The following is a 26544-nucleotide window of genomic DNA, read 5'->3' on the forward strand; positions in this document are numbered from 1 at the left end:
AACGGTGACTGGACAGGCACTCGAATGCATGCCTTGCCCAAGATGAAGGCGAGGACAGGGAGCTGCCCCTTGCTCGCGTACCTAGCTCTCTTCGCCGTTGAGGTACTGCAGTAACTGCACGCCGTTTAGCATTGGTTCGGAAGCATGGCCTTATCCCGCTCTCCTTCCGAGGAACCTAGCTAGCTGAGAGTAGAACCACTAGTGCAACAACAGAGATGGCGCGACCGGGCATGGGGAACCCGTTACCCGTCGAGACTCGTCTCCGCGTAAGCAACGATGGCGACGGAGAGCAGCATGAAGAGCGTCCACTAAGCCTTAGCAGCGCAAGGAACCGCTCCTGGTGCCACTGCCGCCCGAAATCAAACTGCGGGTACGCGGCGAGCAGCAACCACGCCACTGCCCGCGGGGCCGCAATCACTTGATCCACGAGTGCTCCCTGGTATGCTGCTGCTTACCGTGCGCGGTGGAGGTTCACGCGGCCATGCGCGTGCCCGTCGTGCTGTAAAAGAAGAAATAAGTGTGAGGAGTTAGATGTAAAAGAAGATGCCACGCTGTCGTGCCACATCGGCAAGAAATCGCTGACGGAGCAATATGGACCTATAGTGCAATACAAAACAAGTTAGGTGACCTATAAATATATTTTTCGAGTTTATGGACCTAAGTGATACACCGTGACAAGTTCATGGCCCCTGGCGTATTTAACTCATCTTGAATTTTATGGATGGCAGATGCCTGCAGCACGTTTAGATACATCAACAAACATGATGGATTGGGAATTTGGGATACGAGATGAGAAGAGGGGAGGAGTCGGACTTTCACCTATGACCGGGCGCGGAATCGAAATCGGAGACAACGAGGAGAGGAAGGAGTCACCGTGGCGGCGGATCAGAGACCGGAGGCGAATCGACCGCCGGATCCGAATAAAAATGGGCAGCTTGAGGGTGAGGGTGGACCGGACCGGCCGGCCCAGCCTGCAGTCGACTTGAAGCCGTACGTTCCGAGTTCCGAGTTCCGAGTTCCGACTTCCGACTTCCGTTCAAGTTCAATCCCTGCTGACCTGCAGGCTGAAACAGCCCGCACGCGCAAGCGCAAGACCGGACCGGCTCACTCCACTGTCCACGCTCACGTATACGTACAGAACGAATTAAAAAAAAAAAAAAACTAGCACCCTACTGCCCAACTGTTTGTACAATAGGAGTAAACTAGAAGAATGGCTAACACCCACCAAAATAAATTTAACGAATAACAAATGGTGCACCACTCTAATAAATAAATAAATAACAGATGGTGCATCAGTGCAGCTTTCACGGATAACAAAGTGTGGTACGATATATAGTTTACGCTGCTCTTTTCTTATTCCTGTATATAGGCTAATACAACCTAGCTGAGCTAGCACACTAGTACAACCTTAGCCAAAAATCTCTTCAAAATTCAATGGTGTTATCTGGGGAGCAAAAAAGATTTCTTTTTCTCGTGACTGTCAATTAACTCCACTCATCTCGGTTACAATGGTCTTCCTGCCTCTGCTTGGTATTCGGCTTGTAAACAGGTCTGGAAAAAAATTCTCAATCCTGTAAAGCTAAATCATCTCAGCTTGTTTCTGTCCCGGCGTCACTCTGGAAAGCTAAATCATATATTTCACCGTATGTGTCAACAAAATGAACTTCGAGGCCTTCCTTCACATTAGAAGCAAGCTCGTCAAAGTCCCTTTTATTCGCTGCTGGAAATATGAGTGTCTTTATCGCACTTCTCCTTGCAGCAATCGTTTTCTCTTTTACCTGATATATAGAGAAGAAACAAGAGTGAGTGTCCAGTGATCCGATGCATGAAACCATATTGATATCATCATGGCATGCTGAAGCGCATGGATGTTAACATTAACTCATTAAGGCACTGTCATCTGCTTGGATGTCACCTAGCATCTGAAAACTAAGCCTCTCATTATATCAGGAGGCTCGAAGATGAAACAAGGAAACCACTTCATATTTTTCAGTCAAGTGACATTTCCTCGTTTCACATGCAGAAGTCATTGGCTGGCTGGTCATGTTTGACTAAAAACAATACATTTAAAATGTAAAACCAAGCTTGAGTAGGGAACAAAGAAAACATACCCCGCCGATTGGGAGGATTCTTCCTGTTAATGTTACTTCACCCGTCATTGCGAGGTCCTTCTTGACAGGCTTTCCCATAGCTAAGGACAGCATAGATGTTATCATGGTGCATCCAGCACTCGGGCCATCCTTAGGGGTGGACCCTGCAGGAACATGCAAGTGCAGCTTCGAGTTTGCAAAGAACTGATTATCTGGCTCTTTCTCCAGTAATACAGCTCTGCCAACTGTGTGCGCTATCTGAGCACTCTCTTTCATGACATCTCCAAGCTGTCCCGTCAGCACAAGGTCACCTTTCCCTTCCCCCTCCACTTTTGTTGTTTCGATGTACAAAGTAGAACCACCCATAGCAGTCCAAGCTAAACCCATGACCACTCCAACAGGCGTCTGCTCATATATACGCTCAGCCTGGAACACAGGTTTCCCAACAAAATCGCCAAGGTTTGATGAATCGACCACAACCTTTTCAATTGCCTTGTCTGCTGCTCCATCTGTGTCCTTGTTGCCCTACAGAATACAGGAATCAGTAACTAACATCATAATATAATATTGTTTGATTTGTTTCCCACTCTCCTGAGTCTATATTGCACATTTGTTGAGTGAGCTAGCAATCGCATAAGTGGTTTTCAGGCCAACACAATGGACACAGACAGGGAACATTGATGTCCAGTAATCTACAAAATTATATTTGACCAACCAGCAATACCCGGCTGCCATACACAAGGATAAGCAGTGTGTCAAATCAGCAGAACAGATACAATGTAGAGGACCATTTTGCACATTAACAGGCAACAGGGCAGTACAAAATTAAGTGTGAATACTTTATTTGAAAAAAATAATAAAACCAACGAATGACACACTATACCTTAGATGTGCTGTCTTCTTTTGGTGCTTCAGTTGTCAAATTTACTTCATTAGCTTCCTCAGAGGCAGGATTTGTAACATTATTGGCGACTGAAGCATCTTCTACAGCAGGATCCTTCAAAATCTCATCTTTTGCTGTGGTGCTATCACCACTACTAGATTCCTCACTTACAGTGACGCTGAGAGACTCCTGGTCTGGCTCATTCGATACCCCTTGGCGAACAAGCTGCAGAGCTATCTGCGGAGGTAAAAAGTTTGTAAGGTATTTCAGAAGTAAGAGTATGATCATATCGGCCAGCAAAGGATGTATGGCATGATCATATTGGCGAGCAGAAGATATTAATGGAAGCATCGACTCTAAAACTAAAAGCAACCTTTCATACCATACCAATGCCTTCAGGTTGCTTAACCATTATCAACAATCAGCCAACATTTTTCCCCTTCTCTGATAGAGGGGTCAGATCAGTATGCAGAAATTATTTTACACACCTTACGGTAAATTTTCTCAATCTGCTTTTGAAGGTTCCTCACTCCAGCTTCTCGGCAGTAATTTTCAATGAGAGCAAGAAGAGCAGCATCTGTAACTTCAACCTGTAGATGTGCATGGCTGAACAGTTAAGTCCAAAATTGATAATAACGTAGAATCAGAAATAAGAAGCAAGTGTATTGGCCTATTGGGACACTTCACATACTGCTGAAACTGTGTCAGTATAGATTAGGTGGTTTACGCATACAGACATTATAAAAGCATAGAGTTTACAACAATTTTTCCCTTTCTTTGTGTTGTTTGTTTTTTATTTATGGAAATTCCAAGGTTGCTTTAAAAACAAATATTCTATGCTTAATAATTTATTCTCATGCACATAATATTGAATGAAAGGAAGATTATAAGAGACGTGTCCAAGCTACCTGTTGAGGCTTTATGCCACAAGCCTGTCTTGTATTCTTCTCTAGATAGTCCCGAGCAATATGCATCTTTTCATCAGTTATATACCCAGCTATAGCAATGATCTCCATCCTATCCAGTAACGGATTTGGTATCATCTCTATTACGTTTGCTGTGCAAACGAACAAAACCTAATTGTCATAAACAAAGTTTTAGAAGATGAAAAGAATATTACAAACAGAAAGTAGCATGAAATAAATAGTTAAACACGATTGAAGACACTCGAAACAACAGGAATAAAAAAAGGTTGGAGAGGCAGAGGATGAGAGGATTGTGTGGAAGTTATGCACTTGAAGTGTATCGAAGACCATCCTAATGCTACGGATCTCATCGTATAGAACAAAACATAATACTAAGGATGTTGCTTTGGTGCAACCTACTAATCACAACTTACAGTAGTACACTAGCACTTAGCAGCATTGCATGTGAATGATGTGACAGCAGTACAGCACAATAATCAGCAATGCGCGTACCTAATGATGACAGCAAGATGCGTGAGAATGCAAGACAATGAGATGGTGATGACAACTATCAATCTGTTAAGAATAAGCTTGTTGTCTATATTTAAAAGAATAAATATGGCAAAAAAGGTTAAATTGTGAAGCCAACAGTCAAACAGGCAACTCCTGAGGGAGCAAGGACTAACCTTGGATAGGTCAACAGGAACATCAAGGTAGTGATCTAAGAAATTAACATTCTGCTCAGGATCGAGGAGTTCCAACAATGCACTAGCTGGATCGCCAGAATGCCCCTTCCCAAGCTGCAAGACAGACAAGTAAAAGTTAGCGTTAATAAAGCATGCACACAAGTTGTCACATTGAAGAAAGTAACTGTTGAAAGTCCATTCTGTGTCAAAGACCCAAGTGCATCACAGGCCATTATGCAAGTATATAATGCAGGCTATTATTAGCAATTTAGCATCTCAAGCAAAATAAGACCAAATGGACCATAACCAGTTGTTTGAGCACCTTGTCAATCTCATCTATCAATACTAGAGGATTTGCTGTCCCAACTGATTTAAGACACTGCACCATCTTCCCTGGCATTGCACCAACATACGTGCGTCGATGGCCCTGAGATTGTTGAAAAGTTACTTATACAACCACATGCAACTGTACATGACATATCAGCAATATCTGTTTTGTACCTTGATTTCAGCCACATCAGCCAAACCTCCAACAGAAAACCTGTAGAACTGGCGGTTCAGTGCACGTGCAATTGAACGACCAATACTGGTTTTTCCAACTCCTGGTGGCCCAGAAAGACATATGATCTTGCCTGTTGTAAAAGATGGACAGAGTTATTGGTAGAATAACTACAGATGGACATTGAGGAATCAAGAAATTTAGTGAGCACTGTAGGTTATTGTTACGGACCAGCTGGACCGTAACATGGTCCATCCTAGACCAGCCATAGCCCATGTGGCCAGGGGGCACCGCCGCCGGCCGCCCTAGCCAGGCTGCACGCAGGTGGAGGTGTGACCTTCCAGAGTCAGTAGGTTTGGAGGTAATAAATCTATTTCTTAGGCAGTATCTTGATAAGTTAGGAAGTAAAGGATCATGTTTACATAGGGTGTCTCGAGTGCCAAGTCAAGTCTCCTCTATAAATAGAGACACGATAGTTTCTTGATAAGTCAGTATCTTAATGTTCATGGTACTGTTCATGTGAGCTGCTCTCACTCCCTATCCAACCAATCTATCTAAGTACACGAAAGTTATGATGAATGAGACAGGATTGTCAAAACTCGACGCCATTTTTTCCAACCATGGATGACAGTTGAGGATGCATTAATGCAAATTGAACGACAGTACAACACTCTACAAGCTCAATACAACAGATAAATCAGTCGAGTATGAATCAAACCTTGTGAAGTCCCTCTTAACTTCCCAACTGCTATGAATTCCAGTATTCTCTCTTTCACGTCACTCAAACCATAATGGTCTTCATCGAGAATTTTCTGAGCATGGTGGACATCGAAGTTTTCATCACTGCAACAGAAGGATAAACACTAATGAGGCACAAACATATGGCAGATTTCTCTTCAGGGAAAGGTTGATGAATACAAACCTATAATTTCCCCATGGCAATACTGTCAGCCAGTCCAAATAATTACGAGTTACACTGAACTCGCTAGAGCTGGCTTCTAAAAGCTGAAGCTTGGTAAGCTCTTCTTCAATGACTTGTAAAACATGAGGAGGACATTTGTCCTTCTTTAATTCTATACGTTCCTTAAATTTTGCTGCAACACATAAACAATAAGTCAACTTGAAATCGTCTATGATAATTGCGCAGCTATATGATAAAAGCATACACAAAGCTCATTAAGTATCATAGTTCAAGAACAAACCAGACAATGCCGTTTTGTCATCAGTCTCCAAACCCAGCTCCTGGATACATAACATAAACAGAGTCGGGGATTATTATTGGCCATCTGGCTTTTCATTACAGACAACAGCATGGGCAGATTCTACAACAGTATAGTAATTTGACTATCGCAATGTAAGGAACATAGGTAGCCTGTAGGAGCAGCAGAAATAATGAAGTACCTTCTTGATTGCCTTAAGTTGCTCATTCAATAAATAACGTCGCTGATCTCCACTAATCTTTTCTTCAATTGCTTTTGCTATGGCTTGCTGAAACAGAAGCACATTAAACATCAAGAGGATTGGACAAAACATGATGGCTAAGACCGGACGATAAGAAAACTCGACCTGCGGGGGATAAGACAGCCCCCGGGCATTGCATTAAAGAAGAAGAACTCCTCACACAGGTCGAGAAAACCCCCGAACCCCTGCCCCACCCAGTCATAGTGGCACCATAGCCCATGTGAGAACGACCACAACCGGGGCCAGGCCTTAGAACTGTGCTTTGGTGTGGGACAAGGCGAGGGGATTTTTTAACCCCAGCCTGAAATTTGCTCACACGGGGAGTCGAACCCATGACCTGAGGAGTGTTACAAGAGCCACCTAACCAACTCAGCTAGAGGTCCATTCCCAGGGACTGAGGATAAGAAAATGAATTACCTGTAGCTTACTAATCTCCATCTCCTTTTTTATTAACTCAAGAGTCAACTTCAAACGCCTGTATACCTGTTCCAGAAACAAAATGATGGACGGAGGCAGAGAACAAAATTTTTTTGCGTTTACATAAGAAATCTAGAATGCAGTCAGAACAGAACGTGACTGTGTACTCCAAAATAAATTTTCTGCAGCACTTATCGGGCTCTTTTGGTCAGTTTGGAACAAGAACCTAACAATCCTGGAATCAATAGGTATTACTGGCTACGGATGCATAATAGGTCTTCGACTGCATTTTATGAAAACATTAAATTGGTAATCCTGCTCGACCGTGTTGCAGTATAGACTTTGAAGTGGGCAAAGTACACAACAAGAAAACAATTGAAAAGAGAGGAGTTTAAGCAAAGTTTCTTACATCTAATTCCTCAAGCACCTCCTGGCAATGCAACTTGTTGGCACCAGAGATAGCAGCACCGAAGTCTGCTAACCGTTGGTAGTTAAAGTCACCAATGTGCTGAAACAGAGGAAATCAGTTTCAAAATTCACAGTTGCTAAGACGAAATCCAATGGCATACAAAAAAAAAAGAAATGCCTATCAAGGCAAGTAAACAAACATATTGGCCGTATCTTGTATGATAGGGGATTTATGTCGAAACTCTACATGGACACTGGTTGCTAGCTTTGTTTTACTGGCAACAACAACAACAAAGCCTTTTAGTCCCAAACAAGTTGGGGGTGTCCCGATTGCAAAAATTTGCAATCTAAACAAGGCCTAGGCAAAGGATACCTTTTTCGACAGATAGCCTCCCATCAAAAGTTTTATCAACAGTTTAGAAACAGGTGCGTTAAAAGCAGTTCGTGAAAGTTTTCCTGACAGTTCAAACAATCGCCGACAGTTAGGGTGTAGCCGAATGGTATACCTACACCGACAGTTGAAACTTTTCCTGACAGTTAGACCTACACCGACAGTTATCTCTTTGCCGACAGTTTGTGGGTTGGCGAAACCATTCCCGCGACATGTTTGGAAAGATGCCCTCAGTGGCAATTTAACTGTCAACAAAACTGTATAATAGATATTAATATTAATATAATACAAATATTTCCATAAACTCATTTTATTTTAGAGAACACATCACATATTCAAAGCCACTTGATTTCATTGATTTGATAAGATATATATTAGATCTTGGAGATACACATCAAGTGGACAGCAAGTCAAATAGTCACAGCCATACAGCCACATACACATGTCCATTACATATGAGTTACCTTGGATTTGGATAGCAAACAGACGTATACTAAACGGTCACAAGCTATGGTGCAATTAGTCAAATAAGAAGGAAAAGATTTAAACATCACTATGCTTTGGATTGAAAGGCGGGCCTGATGCAAGCGGTAGAGACTAGAGTCTTACCGCCTGTGAGCGGAAGGTCCCAGGTTCGAGTCGCGGTCTCCTCGCATTGCACAAGCGAGGGTAAGGCTTGCCACTAACACCTTTCCCCAGACCCCGCACAGAGCGGGAGCTCTCTGCACTGGGTACGCCCTTTTTATCACTATGCTTTGGATTAATGCACTAGCTAACACAGTCTTGTGATAAATGGTTATGGCTGCTGAAGTTTAGAAGTCCAATATGATGACTCAGGCACAAAAGTTCCATTTCAGCACTTCAACGTCTTGCTGCACAAAAATGGTGTGTTCATCAAACTCCAGCACTATAGCTAAGTTCAGTGTCTTGCTGTACTTCAATGTCTTGCTGCACAATAATAACCAACACTTGATGTCTTGCTGCATAATTCTTGGTCACTTCAAAAAAACTCCATTGTTGCACAAATGAGTTGTGTTCAGCTGAGCCAATCCTGCAGGCTGCAGCTATAGCCCCAAGCAATGACCCATTTTTCAGCACTAGCTTGCTGCCCAATCCAAGCACTTCAAATCACAATTATTATTGCCACTCACAAAATACTTGAGCCCCAGCTTGATGCACAAAAAGTTGCCAACCCAAAAGATTTTCGACAGCTAGCTCATAGCTGAAGTACCTATAACATGAAAAAAAAAGGATGAACCATAGCAGATTGTAGTCAGATAACTTGGCAGCTTTTCAATCTATGTGCATTTGGTAATTTAGGCAATTTTTATCTTACATATATGGTGGTAATTCTAAACTTAAACAGGTTGTCAATTTTTTATTGCATGTATGTAATTGCATGTCTGTGCGATAAAGCAAATTTTGGAAAGAAACTAATATCAAATAAAACATATTAGTTGGATCAACCTCAACACCAGTTCTAGAAGCTGAAAATTTGCCACCATTGATACCTACACCTTCAGACAAAAACTAACTTTGCAGGTATTATTACTTATAATATTTATAGATCACCTGTCATAAAATTAGGCAAGATCAATAAGCCAAGTTATTTGCATTAACAATCAACTCTGCCTCTGCTTTCATCTTGAGAGGATGGTGATAATATTACCTATGGTAAGCTAATTTGCATTCATTTTAAGGTATTAAGTCTTCAGACTGGATTGTATCTGATCTTTTGTGCCCAGGGCAACAAGCTGCGCATAAGCAGCATCGATAGCACAGAACGAGTAAGGCAAAGTAAGATCAGAGTTCAAGGAAAATGACTGTCATTTAAAATGGAGAGGATGCTCATGAAGGAAACAAATATTGAGACTCAAGTTCAAGGAACAGTAGACAGAATCATGTCAAACAGCCACAATCAAACCAATGATTAAAAAAATGATGGGCTAAAGATTGTTCTCTCAGGGAAGCTAACATATATAATCAATGGGCCTTCATAAGAGCCCAAAGTAAAATCTTAATTGCACATTCAGTAAGAGTATGAAACATTGAAAGGAAAAATATCACATAACAAAAATATAGCCACATAAGGAAATAGGAAGCAGACAGTGTTATACTTGCAATAGAAAACCATAAAATAAATTCTTAACATTAAAGGCGAAGTACAATTCTTCACATCAAAGCAGTAGTAAGTTTCTAGAGTCATTGCTCTATCCTAAAGTCAGGTGCAACCGTGCAAATATTATTGCTTCTAGGCCCATTGTGTTTCGATGGGTATTTTCCCTGTGTTTATCCAGACCAAGTGCATTTAATTATATCTTTACAATATGGAAACTGCATGAGAGAGTTTTAGTATTCAAGCTCAGAGTAATTTCGTAGTGTACTTAGACATTCCACTTGAACTGTAAACTAAGATGAAAAATTCTTTGATTGTTGAAAAACATAGCGACACAAATGGCACATCTTTTGGACAATAAGATCACCTGAAAATTTCTAGAAGAAGGGAAACCTCTTCTTCCTTAGGAGCTTCAAGAATTTGGGAAAGGAAAAGATGAGCCATGCTTAACATGTAGCAGTGGTAGTGTGGTACAAGAAAAGGAAAAACATAAGGCAGGAAAAGGATAAAGGAATAAATTACATAGTACAGAGGGCTCTTGTAGCTTACCCTTTTGCAAACTCAACAATCGATCGGCTTCCATTGGACAACAAAGGTTGGGTAAGCCCCCAAAACCTTGAACAAGACCATCCAAGTTAAAACATGAAGGGGGTGTGTGGATCTAATTCCAATAGAAACAATGCTGAGCATGACAGCATATAGCAGCCTAGGATGCCAATAACAACAGGCAACAAAGGTTCTAATATTTTTTTCTATATTTCAGATTGAGGAAAGCAAAGAACAAACGTATTTTATTTCATTTCAATTGATTAGATATCTAAAACCTCGAATTCATGTGCAATCTAGTGGAATCAAATAGGGTCTAGGTTGCATAAGTGGTTCTGTAAATTAGACAGAGCTAAAACCTAATAGCAAAAACCCCTACATCGAGCAAAAATTCCATACTTGCCTAGCAAAGGATTACAGATCCATCTGTGCAATCAAGGGCGGCCGGACACACTAAAGGATATGGGTGTACACATGTACACCCGATAATTTTTGCAAAAAAAAAAGTCGACATGTATAGACTAGTATTAGATCGGATCCAAATATATATATAACTTGATTTAGAGTTTGGGTGGTCGGTTTCACACAACAGCAAAGGGAAGAGAAGCGGTGGGCATAACTGGTGTGTGCTCGTCGATGGTGAAGGGCCTGAAGAAGGCCTGGCGAAGGACACGACGAAGGCGTAGAGTGGCGGCAGCAGCGGCGGCGGTCACTCAGTCATCACCATCTCAACAGAAGTAAGTTGCGCCCAAACCCTAGCAAGAAACGGAATGGGGATGACGGGAAAGGAATGATGCGGAGGATGCGATGGGGGATGTGACGCACCTGAATACACAGCCGTCGTTGGAGGACACCGCGCGGGAGATCCACTGCAGCGGCGGCAGCACTCTCGCTCGCCGGCGGCGGCGCTCGTCGGGGGTGCCCGGCGCCGGGCGGGGGCATCTGTGGCGCCCGGCGGCGGCGCCCTATGGTGGCCCGCAGCGGACTCTCAGTGGTGGCGCCCGGTGGCGGCTCTCTGCAGATCTGGTGCCGCCAGATCTGGTGCAGGCAGCCGCACAGGCGAGCTTCGCTCGGGGTGTGGCCCTGGCCAGCAGCACTAGTGGCGGCCGGTGGGGGCGGCGGACGGCGTGGGGAGCGGCGTCGGGGGCAGCGGCGTGGGGGCGGCGGGAGCTCGGGGCAGCGGGCGTATTTTTTTTTCTTTTTTCGGTTTGAGGGACATGGAACTGGGCGGCTGTTCACAAGCTGCAGGAAAACACGCATGGTACTCCGGGGTACGTTCGCCTGAACTTATCGGCTTATCAAACTCTCGCAACAAAACAGGCTTCAATCAATTTTAATACCAAAAGAACCAGTACATTTCTGCACATCGACAGATAGCTCATGGTCTTATAGCCTTTTCACCAATAGATAATATGATAATAAAAAGTCATATAATTGCCAACATATAATGTGTAGATGAAACCCATATTTTATCGACGGATAACTGTAAGCGAATGTATGTCATGGTGTAGTGTCCGTACACAAAACATTAGCCTTCTGGTGTCGCCAGTGTCCATCTTCTCTGCTCTTTGAGGATGACAATGCTGAAAAATCCATCTATCACTCACTCAGTGAATGCACGAGCATACAAATAGAACACACAAGTTAGAGATAAGTGAGAAGCTTTTGATATGTAGCTTTTGATACATATCTAGATATTATGTTTAGTTATATAGTAAGGGAAATTATTTCCTACTCCCAGAAAGTCCTATGTGTATATCTTTAGATTTAGTGTGTATATAGCCCGACAAAATATATGTTAACGAAGTATATGATCATACTAGACCATATATGGTAGTATGTATGTCAAGTATGTAAGTATACATTGAGTATATGGTTATACTTATTTTGTATACTACTGTCATAGTATCGTAATAACATATTAAAAAATATGGGTTCTTTTGAAAAAAAAAATCACATAGTATGATTTGGAGTATCATAAATGAGTATATAAACAAACTCAAATTAATAAATGAGTATGCACACATATGTAATGTTGTTTATTGAAGATGGGAGTAACTGCTCCTGGGAGTACAAAAAATGCACCTTGTATAGTAAAAGCTATATATGTTGAAAAGTCAGAACGACTTACAATTCAAAATGGAAGAATCCAATGTTTTCGTCCATGACTCCACTTTTATAAGATGGGCAGATAGGTGGCATTTTTTTTGCTGAAGCTTTTCCACTATTTTATTTGGTTCCTATATGTTTTTATGTGATTCTTCCTCATTAAAGGCCTCTTGAAATATAGTAATTTTACAGAAATTATATAGAAATTTCATAGAAATCAGTCCATTTTCACAAAGAAAACACCGGATAAAAAAATTCTCGAAACGGTACCTAAATATTTGACCAGACAGATTAGATTGATTGACTGACTGACATTAAATATTTCATGAAAGCATATCACGGTGATTCACCAGCATCAAAAATACTTCACAACAGACAAATTAGAAAGTTATTTTTGGTGTAACTGGACTAAGGAATGAAAAAAAAAACGGATTTGCTTGAGCCTAGCCTAAGGAGACTTGGGGGTGATTAAATCATTAAAAAAATCCTTTTTACCCCTCTCGACTATTCTCGAAGTTTGGCTTTCCTCATCTATATCTATAAAAATAGGATGAAGAGTAACCGATTTGGCAAATGGTCTCCAAATTAGGAAGATCCGTACAAAGTGATCAAAGTCATGTTCCAAAACTATACTTGAGAAACCAGAACGATAACATCCATTTTGTTGGTTCAGTTGGGTGTTATTGGGGCAAACATATTCAATTTAATTTGTCTGCAAGCTTAAACAACAAGAAAGTAATTACCAACTAGATCATAAATACTCAATTGTGCTAAAAAAACACGGAATCATTATATTGAACAAATTGATGTGCTCCACAGCAAATGATAAAAATACTTTCGAGGATGGAATATGTACCTTCTATATGTCGTTATTTAAACGAATATAGCATATGTATGATAGTTGTAACAAAAAGACCACCTTTATTTTGAATTGATATTTTTTCTTTTGTGTTGAGGTGATTCATGATAACGTTACATCATTTAAGCACTCACCTATTCCAAATTATAAATTATTTTACCTTTTTTTAGATATGTATGTTTTACTTTATGTCTAGACATAATGTATATGTAGATGCGTAGCAAAAACTATGTACCTAGAAACTTAAAATGACTTATAATTTAGAATAGAGGGAGTAACTAGTTTCTTATAGCTACTCCTATCGTCTTAAAAAGAATGAAAGTCTTCTTTACGAGGAGTCAAACAATTTTGAATTCAATTAGCTTACAAAAATAGTATCAAAATTTATATCTTTAAATATATTTACTATAAAAAAGTATATTCTATAATCAATCTAATAATACTTAACAATTATTATGTATTACAAATATTGTAATCTTTATAGATATCTGATCAAATTTAGGATTATTTTACTTCTTGATTGAGAAGTGAGAGGGCAGGTCTCCTCTTTCGTCTCGTCTGATAGTTAACTTGACCCCGACACGGAATCGGAAGCTTTTACACTGCGGCCCTGCCTTTTTATTCTTCCGTTGCGTGTGGCGACGACTGAGCCACCGCGACCGCCGCCGTCCTACGCCAGATGCCTAGGTCTCATCTTCGGGACCCTTGCAGGCAGCGATCACCCACCAGGTACGCCCACCCCCATTCTCTTCCATTCCTATTTGATCTGATCTGATTACAAGTGCAATCTTCGAGTTCTCTTTCTTTTTTGGCCAAATATTAGTGAGTCCGCCCCTGCATGAAGGGGTTACATGTTACTGCTCTGTATATATATGACTGCTTTTGTGAACACGCTGTAGTAATCCGCCTTTTGCTTGATTACTGATAGATTGTGAGACCGAGAACGAGCCTAAAGCAGCTTAACCCATACCCTGAACATAATGGAACTGGATATCCAGAAGCCATCATATGAAGTCAGTCAGTTGCTTGCATCTTCTGCTGTGGGCGATGGAGGTGTTAGCTGGAGGCTTAAAGCTTTGAAGCGTGCCAAGGAGGCAAGGAGCAAGCTGCTCGTGAAGGAACAAAACTCGAGGATGTAAGCGCACAGCTACATGTCATTAACTCTTAGCAACTGATTCGTTCGTTCTTTATTTCTCATTCACTTTTGTGATGACTATTCGACTGTTATAGGTTGTTGAAGAGAGATGGGGTTCGTTAGGCGAATTAGCGGTTTCAGTATCATCATCAAGAGCTGCCCATTCACATGCTCATTTGCATGCCATTAGAGGCAGGAAACATGGGAATGCTGACTGCTCAGAAGAAAATGCCAAAGGAAGTCCAGAGGGTCACCAAGATGGTAACAGTGGCAGACGGGATGTTTCTTCTCAGCGTAATGCCATGAGAACACCCAAACCTGATTCTGTCCCATGGAAAAAGACAAGACAGAATATATCTTCCGAGGAACAGGCACTTATCTCTTCAGCGGTAGCCAGCTTAAATAAGTTTTCTGATGATGGAAGCTTTATGGAAAAGATTAGCAATCTTGAGAGCAACAACACAAATGCTTCAGCTGTTAGTTCTAGTGTTATCACTGATGAGCAGAGGGACAATAGGCAGAGATCCCTTAAGGAGAGTTCAAGCAAAGTACAATTAGTGAGCACTCAGACATTAAATGCAAACCAGATGGCTGCAAACATTCTGCAGCTCCGAATGAAAGGCAAGTATCGAGAAGCTGAACAACTTTCCGTTCGGTGAGTCTTCCAATATCGTTCTTGTGGCAATGCTGACACTTTATGAATTTGTGAATCGTTAATTTGTTATATGGCAATTTATTTTGTAATGCGATAATAGGAATATGCAGAGTAACATATATTCATCAGATTTTACAGTAGAGATGTGTTATTTATTGTGTTTCCAACATCACTTAGTCCTAAACTTACATATATTCTGAAAAATTGCATGTTACTAAGGTTGGAAATATGGATTACATTGGTCCTACTGGAACTATATTTTCCTACATATATTTGGACTAAGTGTATATTTACCCACATCCCATGATTTAGGAAACTGGGAAAAATGTTTTATTATCTATAGAATAGGGAGAGGTTAATCTGTTTTTTTTTTTCTATTTGTTTGGCAATATGTCTAAACTGCTCGTCGTTCTTTGTCAGAGAGAAATGGAAACTTTGCTGGAGAATCACGATACTGCCCATGAGAAGCCTGGCCATGGAGAAGAAAAAAGCACAATCAGTATCAGGTAACTATGTCCAACCATTTGTTCCATGGTAAAGAAATGATCTCTCAAAACAAAGTATGCACTTGTCATTTTGTGGGGAAGTATTCTAAAACTAAATGATATCCTGAGTAGTATGGAAAAGAAGTTCTGACTTCATTGTTATATATCAACACTTGTAGCCTTATTTTATCTGCCTGCTCAAGACTTCTTTTTCTTCCCATCTGCAGGCATACTCATGTGCCTAGTGCAGATAATCGCAGGAAAAGAGAAGAGGATGCTGACCTGCACTTGGCTAATAAAATTATGCACAACAAGCGGTATAACATTTCTAAAAGTATAGAGGTTGAATATGATTTTGTTGATGCTCCCACTAAAAAGGACAAAAGAAAGAACAAACAGGCACATGACGCAACGAGAAGCACTAGTACACATATGTTGACTCAGAAGGAGTTGCTTTGAGAACCCATCCAGGCCAAAACATCTGGTTGTTGCTATTGGAAACTTCACTTACTTGATGCTGCCGCAGTTTGAGCCTGTTATCCCTGGGCATTGCATTATTCTCCCATTACAGGTGAGACGGTTTTGCTGGTCCTATTGCATTTGGACGAAATTAAGCTTTCTTTAAGAACCAACCAGCTGCTACTTGTTTGTGCTTTTGAATACGCTATTTTCTGGAACATTCTGTCTTTTAATTTACGAACAGACAATCAGTTTTTTTTCATTATTGATGATTTTGATACTGGTTGCAGCAAGAACTGTTGATCAGAACGTTTGGGGGGGAGATTCGCAACTTCAAGAAGTGCCTGTTGAAGATGTTTGCACGGAAGGACAAGGATGTGGTGTTTATGGAGACTGTCATAAGCCTGGCCAGACAACGGAGACACTGCATGATTGAGTGCATCCCTGCCCCTTGTGAAGTTTCAAGCAATGCCCCAATGTACTTTAAAAAGGTCAGTCGTCTAGTTCCAGTGTTCCTCCACCTTCATAACTGAGAATATTCTACTATGCTTTTGGTTGTAATGAGATTATTTTCATTTACTCCAGGCTATTGATGAAGCTGAAGAAGAATGGACCCAACATGAGATGAAGAAGGTTATCCCAACAAGTGCAAGCCGCAACTTGAGGCAGGTCATCCCAGAGAACTTTGGCTACTTCCACGTGGAGTTTGGGTTGGACCGTGGTTTTGTGCATGTAATAGATGACGAGAGCAAGTTCAGCGCTGGGTTTGGATTGAATGTCATCAGAGGGATGCTGCAGTTGCCAGCGGCGGACATGCACCGTCGGCGAAGGCACGAGTCCATGGATAACCAGAGGCAGGCTGTTGCTAGCTTCATGAAGGAATGGATGCCCTTCGATTGGACAAAGCAACTTGATTGAATGTGAATACAGTTTTGAGAGCACTAGAAGTAAAGCTTGCACGACTCGTACGAAAAGATTTTGAGGGATCTTGTATCAATGTTATCATACTGTATTCATTTTGTCTCCCAACATATATGTTTATTCATTTTGTCTCCCAACATATATGTTTGTTTGCTTGTTCCCAGAAATTAACAAGCACATGTTGTTGCTGTAAAATGATATTGATGTGGATCCTGGCATCTTTATTTTAATGTTTGCTCGGTCAATATTATTTTAACTGATGACACAAAAATGGACCTATGGTTTTAAGTCTACGCACTGTTATATTATTGTTGCCAATCCTGCAGATTTTATTATTGTTTCCAATCCTGCCGATTTATTCATTTAGGTATGAACATTGATTTCACTTGGTGTATGGGTCATCCACTGACAACTCAAGAAGGTTTTGTTTTCCATTTTGCCATCTTAGTCTGACGTATGACTTTCTGATGGGTCGTCATTGATTCAACGGACCAAGCTTGTACAGAAGGGAACCAATAATGTCATCGATTCAACAGACCAAGCTTGAACAGAAAGGAACTAATAATGTTATGTTGTTGGCTGTGTGCATCCTAGGTATGCAAAGGTCGCGAGTGATCTTAGTATGATTGTATCGTCTTGGTGTAATTTTCTAAGGTCGATAAAGTTTCTTTATCAGGAAAAGAGAAGAAGAGCGGCTTCAGATTGCATCTACACGAAATCTCAAGTAGAGTATATGGATACATGGCTGATAGTGATAGCATGATTATCTGATCTTCAGCAGCAGAGTAGGTCTCCAGCACCAGCGTTGCAGACTGCAGACACCGCAGAGGCGCAGACTATGGGCCGTGCGTTCACCGGAAACGGGCCCATCAAGGCTGGAAGTATGGGCCGTGCGTTGTGGCTTAAAGAGTTTGGGCCCATGACTGCTTCTGCCGTCCAGCCCACTGCGCGTCATAGTAGTGGACTGCGACTCAGCAAGAGAGAAGCCACGAGGGCTCTCCTAAAACATACGGACTCTATATAAAAGAAAGGAAAATGAGTAATTTTAATCTAGTCTGTTTATATATGGGCTTTTATCAAATTTTAGAGTTTGGTAGGACTATATATACGTGAAAGCTCTATGTTGTAATCACCAATATTGAGAGAAATAAAGAATAGTCTACAAATCTCTTGTGTCTATGTGTTCTACTTTCATCTACTATATTGATTATGAGAGACAGAGAGGGAAAGGTCCTAACCACTGGCAATATATTTTATAACACGTTATCAGCATGACAAGCTCTACGTCGACATCACTGTTGAAACTGTCGCCGATCTTCTACGCCGACGTTCGTGCCGACATCTCGCGGCGACTACTTCGACGACGTCAACATCTCCGACATTGTTAGCGGACGGATCTGCTACCTCTACTTACTGCCGATATGAACTACGTCGACATACACCATCGTCGTTAAGCAGACAGTTCTACGACAATGCCAAATGCCCTACGCGGTATGTATCTACTGACCACTGCCCTACGCGGCATGTGAGGTAGATCAAATTGGCATCCTGCAATGTATGAAATAATCGCATCTCGCAGATACATGCCGCCAATACGGATCTTGCATATCAAATTGCATTTGTCTTGCCATCGAGTTGGGCAATTATGTTTTTTTGTCGCAGTTACTATACATGGCGTGTGCATAAGAATTTCTACCGAAAGTACATAGACAACTACGTGCATGCTGCGTGATTTCATCTAGAAGAGCTGAATTTTGGGATGATAAAAAAAAAGAACACGAGAGTCGGTTAATCTGAAATTAGCTAAATGGAGAAGTGACCCAATTGATGAGATGAATAATTGTGGAATTAAGATGGTGGATTACACACTTAGATGATTTGAGATTTTTTAAGAAAATGCATTTTGGGAATTTTGTATTAATGGCAATTAGAAATTTCTAGAAGAAATTCTATGTGATTTTGAATGTTGCGTATTATATACATTTGAAGTATATGGTCTATTTTTTATGTATGTATAATTGGATCGTTTTTTTGCTAAACAATAAAGAAGCTAGATAATGAAATAGTTTTCTAAACCATGATATGTGCAAATCAGGAGGAGAACATCCCTGAGTTTGAAGAAATGCTTAACATTTTTAAGTGCACTTTATGTATTCTAACTCGCTGCATAATAACCCCCATATTTAAATATGTGCGTGGATATTTTTCATAAAATTTCATCATAGCATATATGAATGGGCCTCCGCTTGTAGTTGAAGATGCATGAATTTGATTATTTTAAGCTCATGATAGAGGATATCTTTTGAAGTATGCTATAAAGATCTAATATTGGCATTAGGGGGAGAGAAAGCCTATTTTAAATGCCAAATATTATTTTCACAGAAGAAAAATAATCTAAAGAAAATATTTCTCGAAGCTTGAAGCAGGAATATTAACACGGACTAAATCAAACAATAGTTTGATAAATGCTCTTATGAAGCATGACGTGGAGCATATGCTAGATATTTTTGAAAATGAGAGAAGTAACTTGAAGTTATAAACCATAAGTTATGTTTACTAGTAGTAAACTAAATGTTGTATACTATCAAGTTAAAATCTACGAGGATGTCTACGGATTCTAGTTTAGTGTGTACTTGTTGGATAGAAATAAAATAAAACTCCTCCATTCTCATAAAGAGAACACCTCATGAAGATCTATATAGTTCCTGAAGAATATAAATCGCAACAAATAGAAATTAAATCCCATACAAAGTATTAAGAAGTCTAAGGTATAATATATTCTTGAATGAATATTGAAGTCTTGAGAAGAGTATGTCCTAGAAGAAATAGTCATCGAATGACTTTGTAGTGAATAATACTATCTCATTGTGTATATCACATAATAATTTTTCATATAGTAGATAATATATCTCATAGAAGAGAAATGTTATTCACTAAGAATAAGAACATCCTTGAAGGATTTAATCCATGAAGGATTTACCAGTCTATTCTTGAAAAGCATCATTAATTCCTGAAGTTAATATAGACCCGAAAGAAAGCAAATGAGGAATCATAAACACCATGAATGTGTCATACAAACACTCAGAAAGTGTATATCGTAAAGCTAGCAATGAAGTTTTGGTATCCTCTAAATATCATAGAAGGTATGTGAATAATGGTCATTTTGGCAATTGAATTATCCCCTAAATACCAAATGCAAGACTGTATTTATTATTTAGTGGTACAATCAAAATCCTGAAGATTTATAGAAAATATAATTTGGAAATCCACTAAGTAAGAATTAGAGAAGTATTAAAACTCTAGTATAAGATTTGATGCACTATCTAGAAGATATTGAATATTGTAACTTATTTACTCCCATAATCCTCTAAAGGATTTATTACCCTGAAGGAAAAATTTTATTTGTTTTGCATAACTAATAAGTGGTTATTTATGCATGAAGCATATTGCTCTTGTTTACTCATATTATAATTCATTGAAGAATGGTAAGCCAACATTTTGAAAGATATAGTATTATGGTACTGCATACCATTATTAATCACACATTTATGAAAAGTGTGGACTGAACAATGAAATTCAAAGGATGGCTTTATGAGGAGTAGCAATTTGAGTAAATCTACTTTGAAGGTAATTAAAATCACTAGAATTACAAAGATCAAGTAGATCATATTTGCTAAAATATTGAAGTCTATGCATAGATCATGAAGATAAATATCTATTCACGAAGAATGGAATATTCTGAAGAATACATGACCAAGAAGGTTAAATGTTGTACTCTTTTTTTATGTGAGTTTTTACTTGAAGGTTTCTCACGCAAGGTTTTTAATGAGACAACATGTGCAATGCAATTAACGAATGCGATGTACTCTTTTCTCCAAGAATCGTTTTTTTCCTACTGGATTTTTTGATGGAGTTTTTAATGAAACATGTGCATATCGTGGTAATCACCCAATGAGGAGTGTTGTAAAACATACGAACTCTATCCTAGAAGGAAAGAAAAAGAAAAAATCTTAATCCTAGTCCGTTTGTACGTGGGTTCTTACCAAATTCTTAAGCCTTGACATGACTATATATACGTGTGAGCTATATGTTGTAATCATCAATATTGAGAGAAATAAAGAATAGTCTCTCTATCTCTTGTGTTTATGTGTTCTACTTTTATTTACTATGTTGATTATAAGAGACGAAGAAGAGAAGGTCTTAACCGCGGACGACATGTTTTATAACAAGGGCAACATTTGGCAGGCCATACGTCATCCTCGTGCCTGGTCCTAGTAGTGGTGCCTGCTCTGCCCCTCTCACTCTCCTCGGTCAGCTTTGAAAATTGAGTAGAAGCAGGAGAGCAACCCTGGTCGTAGACTGGTTCCTACACTTGCTGACGGCACCTGCTTAGAACTATCTATCGCCGGCGAAAATTGCCGTCCCCCTCTTACCATCTTTCTTTCTTTCTTTCTTTCTTTTTCTTTTGACAAGATCAACAGAGCCTCCATCCCTGTCCCTGCAGGCAAGCGCTTAGGCTTCCTTTTCGCTTCGTCTTGGTGTGCTTGGACGGACTTGATCATCCTCCGACGACCGTCGCTACGATGACTCGATCCACTCACCCGTCACCACCTTCATTTCATTTCTTTACCCCGCAAAGCAGCCAATTCCGAGTCCACGCGCGCTTGCTTCTGTGCCTGCCCCGGCCGGCGCTTGCTTCAGCCATGGCCATGGACATGTCCATCGTGGACATCGCCCAAACCTTCATCTTCCTTGTGCTCCTCGCGCACACCGCCTCGGCACAGCTGCCGGCGCCCGCGCCGGCGCCAGACGCCGGCTGCAACGGCATCTTCCTCAGCTACACGCTGCAGGGCCGCGACCAGATCAGGCCTCATGTCGCCGAGCGGAACTCCCAGCCCTACTCCTTCCGCGCCAGCGCCACCGTCGTCAACTCGGGCACCCGCCCGCTCCGCTCCTGGGCGCTGCAGATCACGTTCGTGCACGGCGAGATCCTCGTCAGCGTGGACGGCGCCGTGCTCACCTCAGGCGCCGACCTGCCCTACAACACCACGGCGGGGGACGCCGGCAGGCCCACGTCCTTCACAGGGTACCCGCAGACGGACCTCCTCACCCCGATCGCCACGGCCGGGGACCCCGCCAAGACACAGGCCACCGTCAACCTCGTCGGCACGCTCTTCGCCGGGCCCAAGCCCTACGACCCGCTCCCGTCCTTTCTCTCGCTCGCCGACCCCTCCTACACCTGCCCGCCGGCCACCAACGCCACGTCGCCGACGAACCTCACCACCTGCTGCGTGCTCACGCCCGCGGCGGCGGCGGCCGGGGCCGACGACGACAGCGCCACCGACCCGGCGAGAAACTTCCTCCCGCGCCGCACCGGCGACCTGGTCATCACCTACGACGTGCTCCAGTCGCACGAGACCACCTACCTGGCGCTCGTCACGCTGGAGAACGACGCGCCGCTAGGCCGCCTCGACGGCTGGCAGCTGTCGTGGCGGTGGCGGCGTGGGGAGTTCATCAACACCATGCGAGGCGCCTACCCGCGGGAGGTCGACACCGCCGGCTGCCTCTACGGTCCCCAGGGCCAGTACTACAAGGGTCTCGACTTCTCCAAGGTGCTCAACTGCGACCGCACGCCCGTCGTCCACGACCTTCCGCCGTCGCGGGCCAACGACGACGACATCGGCCAGATCAACCACTGCTGCCGGAACGGCACCATCCTGCCCAAGTCCATGGACGTCGCGCAGTCCAAGTCGGCGTTCCAGATGGAGGTCTACAAGATGCCGCCCGACCTCAACCGGACCAAGCTCTACCCGCCGACCAGCTTCAACGTCACGGGCTCGTCGCCGCTGAACCCGGAGTACGCGTGCGGGGCGCCCATTCCGGTGAGCCCGTCGGAGTACCCGGACCCCAGCGGGCTCGCGTCGACCACGGTGGCCGTGGCGACGTGGCAGGTGGTGTGCAACATCACCACGTCGACCAAGAAGCCGCCCAGGTGCTGCGTGTCCTTCTCCGCCTTCTACAACGAGTCGGTGGTCCCCTGCCGGACGTGCGCGTGCGGCTGCCCCTCGTCCGCGACCCAACCGGCCGTGTCGGCGACCTGCAGCACCACGGCGCCGGCGATGCTGCTGCCGCCGCAGGCGCTGCTCATGCCGTTCGACCGGCGGGCCAGCGAGACGCTCACGTGGGCGGACCAGAAGCACCTCGGCGTGCCCAACCCCATGCCCTGCGGCGACTTCTGCGGCGTCAGCATCAACTGGCACGTCGCCACCGACTTCACCGGCGGGTGGAGCGCGCGCCTGACGCTCTTCAACTGGGACGGCACGGACATGCCGGACTGGTTCACGGCCATCGTCATGGACAGGGCGTACGACGGGTTCGACCAGGCATACTCCTTCAACGCCACGCGCGTCGGGAACAGCACCATCTTTGTCAAGGGCTTCCAAGGCTCCAACTTCCTGCTCGGGGAGAGGAACATGAGCGGCGTGGATTACCCGGTGCCCGGGAAGCTGCAGTCCGTCTTCTCCTTCACGAAGAAAACGACCCCCGGCATCGACGTCATCGCCGGTGACGGCTTCCCGTCCAAGGTTATCTTCAACGGCGACGAGTGCGCTATGCCGTTGAGGATTCCGAGCCAGGGGACCAAGCAGGCTGGTGGTGGCGTCATCTCTATGCAATTGTGTTTGCTTGTTTCCAGTTTCCTGTTATTGCTGCTATAATAATTTTTGCTCATCATAGCTATTCGTCTACGTAATTTTTTATTTATATTGTCATATTATTCTTTTCGTTGTTAAAATTGCCTATTATATCGTGAATTCATTCGTGATGCACTTTTGTTTGTTGCAAACAACTACAGGATTATATTTTTTCTCCTCTTCATTCAAGCACATTGCGCAGAGATTTTCTACAGTAATTTTTTGAAACCTCACTCAAGCTATAATTCTTAACATCTCCAAAATCTCAGGTGCTTGAAATTTTGTTGTGGTTCGAGCAACGTGTAATTTTGTTACTGTTTAGCTATAGAAAAAATATAGCTTTACTAAAAAAAACATTGTGAATTGTCTCTTTTTTACAAAGAGAGCCACCTTTGAAGAACTGAGTTGTACGAACAACACGTCGCCAAAAAGAATAGCTCCGTTAAATACCATAGTAAATCTAGAAAAACCTGTCGCCCAAAAGAATAGTTGTGTATCCAGCAAAAACCGTCGCCTAGAAGAATAGCTCCATTAAATACCGGAACAAATCTAGGAAAATTCGTCGCCTAAAAGTGTGTATAGAAAAAAAAACATGTCGCCTGAAAGAATAGCTCATTTAAATAATAGAATAAATTCAGAAAACCCGTCGCCTCAAAGAATAACTTGTATCCAGAAAAACAAAACACTGGAAGAATGACTTGTATCCAGAAAAACCGGTCGCCTCGAAGAATAGCTTTGTACCAATCGCCTGAAAGAATAGCTCTGTTACATATTGAAACAAAATCTAGAAAAATACGAGCACGCATGTCAAATTTTTTTATTAGAATTCAATTATGGAGGGCTCATCCCCCATACCATATATTTATATATATGAAGTATATTTGATATATAACTTAATAGAAAATCTTAAAAAATTCTTGAATTATCCCACATTAGAGGACTTATGTCCCGTTTGGATACCTAGGGATTTTTAAGAATCCGGATACAAAAAATTAGAATCCTAGAATCCCTTTCAAACACCATATGATTCTAGGGAATTATAACACGCAGGCACAAAATTCAAGAAACATCATAGGTTATTTTTATTCAGAATCTGGATTTTAGAATCTCATCTAAATACCATGTTCGCTTATCGCATCAGTCATGCTTATCAGTCATGATATAGTGTTTTTCTCTCACAATAAAACAACATCAGCCGGCTTATAAGCCACAGAAAAGATGAGCTTAAATCTGAGTGAGCAAGTTTCGCCATAAGGAACCTGACCAGCTGAGCTATGCTCCATTTGCGTGAGTTACCCTTTTTAGTTGTAGACTAGTTAATTGTGTAAGATTGTTGCTAGAAATTTTCAAAAAATTAAGGTACCTGAATACAACAACTCTGAATATTTCTTCATTGTTTTGCAAAATCCCATTGTTTCCTCCTGATCCAAAATCATAATAACAACGGAAAAGCTATATAACACTAGCACTGGGCACACACGAATTTCTTTTGCAGCGGAACCGCCCGTCCGCCGGCGCATGCGCCACTGCCGTGCCTGCGCTGCCACGCCAGCGCCCTTGCCCTCGCCCGCGCCGCCACTGCGCCCGGCATCGGAAACCAACTCCGGCGAGCTTCTTCTTCTCCAACTCTGGCACCACCCTCCAAATTTTGTCTTTGTCCTTTTATAGAAAAAAAAATGTTACATATGATATGTGATTTGTTACTTGTGATCTGTGATTTGTTACTTGTGATCTGTGATTTGTTACTTGTGATTTGTGATTTGTACCAAGGAGGAAGATGGGAGAGGAAGAAGATGAACAGTATTCATAGGGGGGGAAATTCGGGTGTTCCCTGTGCTAAAACACCCGGTGTTAGAAAGATGTTCCCAATAATAATATACGAAAATTGCTGATCACCAGATCAAGGACCGGCGGCGCGGCGCGGCGCCATATCAGGAGGGCAGACGATGTGGGCGTGCCGGTCGTTGTTGAGTCGACCTCGCGTCCCCCTCCTTTCCCAACTCCACGCGTTCCGTCGCCGTCGCCGTGTCAACGTTCTGGGCGGCGCCAACTGCACCGTGAGCGTCTCGCGGGGACACGTCTCGGACGCCAGCGATGGCGATCGTCGGGACGACGCCTTGGTCCAGCGCGGCAGAGCCCAGCGCGACGGCGGACACCACAGGACGTCCCGGCAGCAGAAGCAGTTTTTGTACCTTGTGCTGGACGACGTGAAGAAAGGGTGCAGCGTCCACAATTTGGAATTTGGACATAGACCCCGCCACCGCCGCCGCCGCCGACGACGACGACGTTGTTGGGTGCCTCTCCGCCCCCGGGCCTCCTTTATTCCGCATGGAGTATCCGACGCTCGGTGATGACCACCAGTACGTCGCGGTCCTGGGCAGCAACATCATCGGCATAGGCACCGGAAGCGAAGAGGCCTTCAACGGCAGATGCGGCGGCGGCGGCGGCGGCGTAACCGTGGCTTTGGACATAAAGACGGCGGCGCTGAACGTCCTGCGTGGCCTACCGCGTGGCATGCAAGACCGCCATGTCGATCTCGCCGGGGCCGCGGGCAGCACGCTTTACCTCTTCCCAGACGAGGGACGCAGGATGCACACTACCTCGAGCTAGAAGAGGAGGTAGCGACCGCGACCTCGACCACTGGGACCGGGGCCCGGCTACCTTCTCCTACGAAACGGTGCGCGGCGAGTGGACACACCATGGCGACTGGAACCTGCCGTTCCACGACCAGGCGCACTACGACCGCGACCTGGCAGCATGGATCGGCCTCCACTTCCACATACAACATAGTAGAGACGACGACTTGGACACGGACGGCTACCTCTGC

General features: G+C 43.0%; 2 protein-coding genes, 1 long non-coding RNA gene and 1 pseudogene across 4 annotated transcripts; 2 read left to right on the forward strand and 2 right to left on the reverse strand.

Annotated features, from left to right (window-relative positions):
* Window positions 1-1321: 1321 nt before the first annotated feature.
* LOC136533862 (lon protease homolog, mitochondrial-like) lies at window positions 1322-7446 on the reverse strand. 2 transcript variants are annotated; one of them, XM_066526383.1, is made up of 14 exons: window positions 7351-7446; window positions 6942-7007; window positions 6465-6551; window positions 6266-6305; window positions 5986-6157; window positions 5782-5906; window positions 5066-5196; window positions 4887-4991; window positions 4565-4678; window positions 3882-4049; window positions 3462-3563; window positions 2974-3210; window positions 2112-2615; window positions 1322-1778 (listed from the first exon to the last, which is right to left on the reverse strand). In XM_066526383.1, exons 2-14 carry the CDS (start codon window positions 6960-6962, stop codon window positions 1590-1592), a joined length of 1995 nt encoding a protein of 664 aa, XP_066382480.1. In that variant the 5' UTR covers window positions 6963-7007; window positions 7351-7446; the 3' UTR covers window positions 1322-1589. The 2 variants fall into 2 exon arrangements, with proteins under 2 accessions (XP_066382480.1, XP_066382481.1); XM_066526384.1 differs by having other exon boundaries at window positions 6942-7224; window positions 7351-7438.
* A 626-nt stretch (window positions 7447-8072) lies between these two features.
* Window positions 8073-11673, reverse strand: LOC136533860 (uncharacterized). Its single transcript, XR_010778605.1, has 4 exons — window positions 11228-11673; window positions 11023-11157; window positions 10406-10471; window positions 8073-8971 (listed from the first exon to the last, which is right to left on the reverse strand). It is a non-coding gene; the product is annotated as an uncharacterized lncRNA (long non-coding RNA).
* A 1681-nt stretch (window positions 11674-13354) lies between these two features.
* LOC136533869 (uncharacterized) lies at window positions 13355-17243 on the forward strand (annotated as a pseudogene).
* Window positions 17244-21547: 4304 nt separating this feature from the next.
* LOC136533864 (COBRA-like protein 7) lies at window positions 21548-23818 on the forward strand. Its single transcript, XM_066526399.1, has one exon. It carries the CDS (start codon window positions 21609-21611, stop codon window positions 23739-23741), a length of 2133 nt encoding a protein of 710 aa, XP_066382496.1. The 5' UTR covers window positions 21548-21608; the 3' UTR covers window positions 23742-23818.
* Window positions 23819-26544: the final 2726 nt, after the last annotated feature.

The sequence above is a fragment of the Miscanthus floridulus genome, unplaced genomic scaffold (genome assembly GCF_019320115.1).
Source record: "Miscanthus floridulus cultivar M001 unplaced genomic scaffold, ASM1932011v1 os_1265_2_3, whole genome shotgun sequence".
NCBI lineage: Eukaryota > Viridiplantae > Streptophyta > Magnoliopsida > Poales > Poaceae > Miscanthus > Miscanthus floridulus.

What these genes read in the sequence shown, in the direction of transcription:
- LOC136533862 (XM_066526383.1), bottom strand. Translation starts at nt 6,962, where the DNA reads ATGGAGATTAGTAAGCTACAG. An exon ending in AACTTAAGGCAATCAAGAAG is followed by an intron (nt 6,306 to 6,464) that starts GTACTTCATTAT and finishes TTATGTATCCAG; the next exon opens with GAGCTGGGTTTGGAGACTGA. An exon ending in GTTAAGAGGGACTTCACAAG is followed by an intron (nt 5,197 to 5,781) that starts GTTTGATTCATA and finishes CTTTTACAACAG; the next exon opens with GCAAGATCATATGTCTTTCT.
- LOC136533864 (XM_066526399.1), top strand. Translation starts at nt 21,609, where the DNA reads ATGACTCGATCCACTCACCCGTCACCACCTTCATTTCATTTCTTTACC.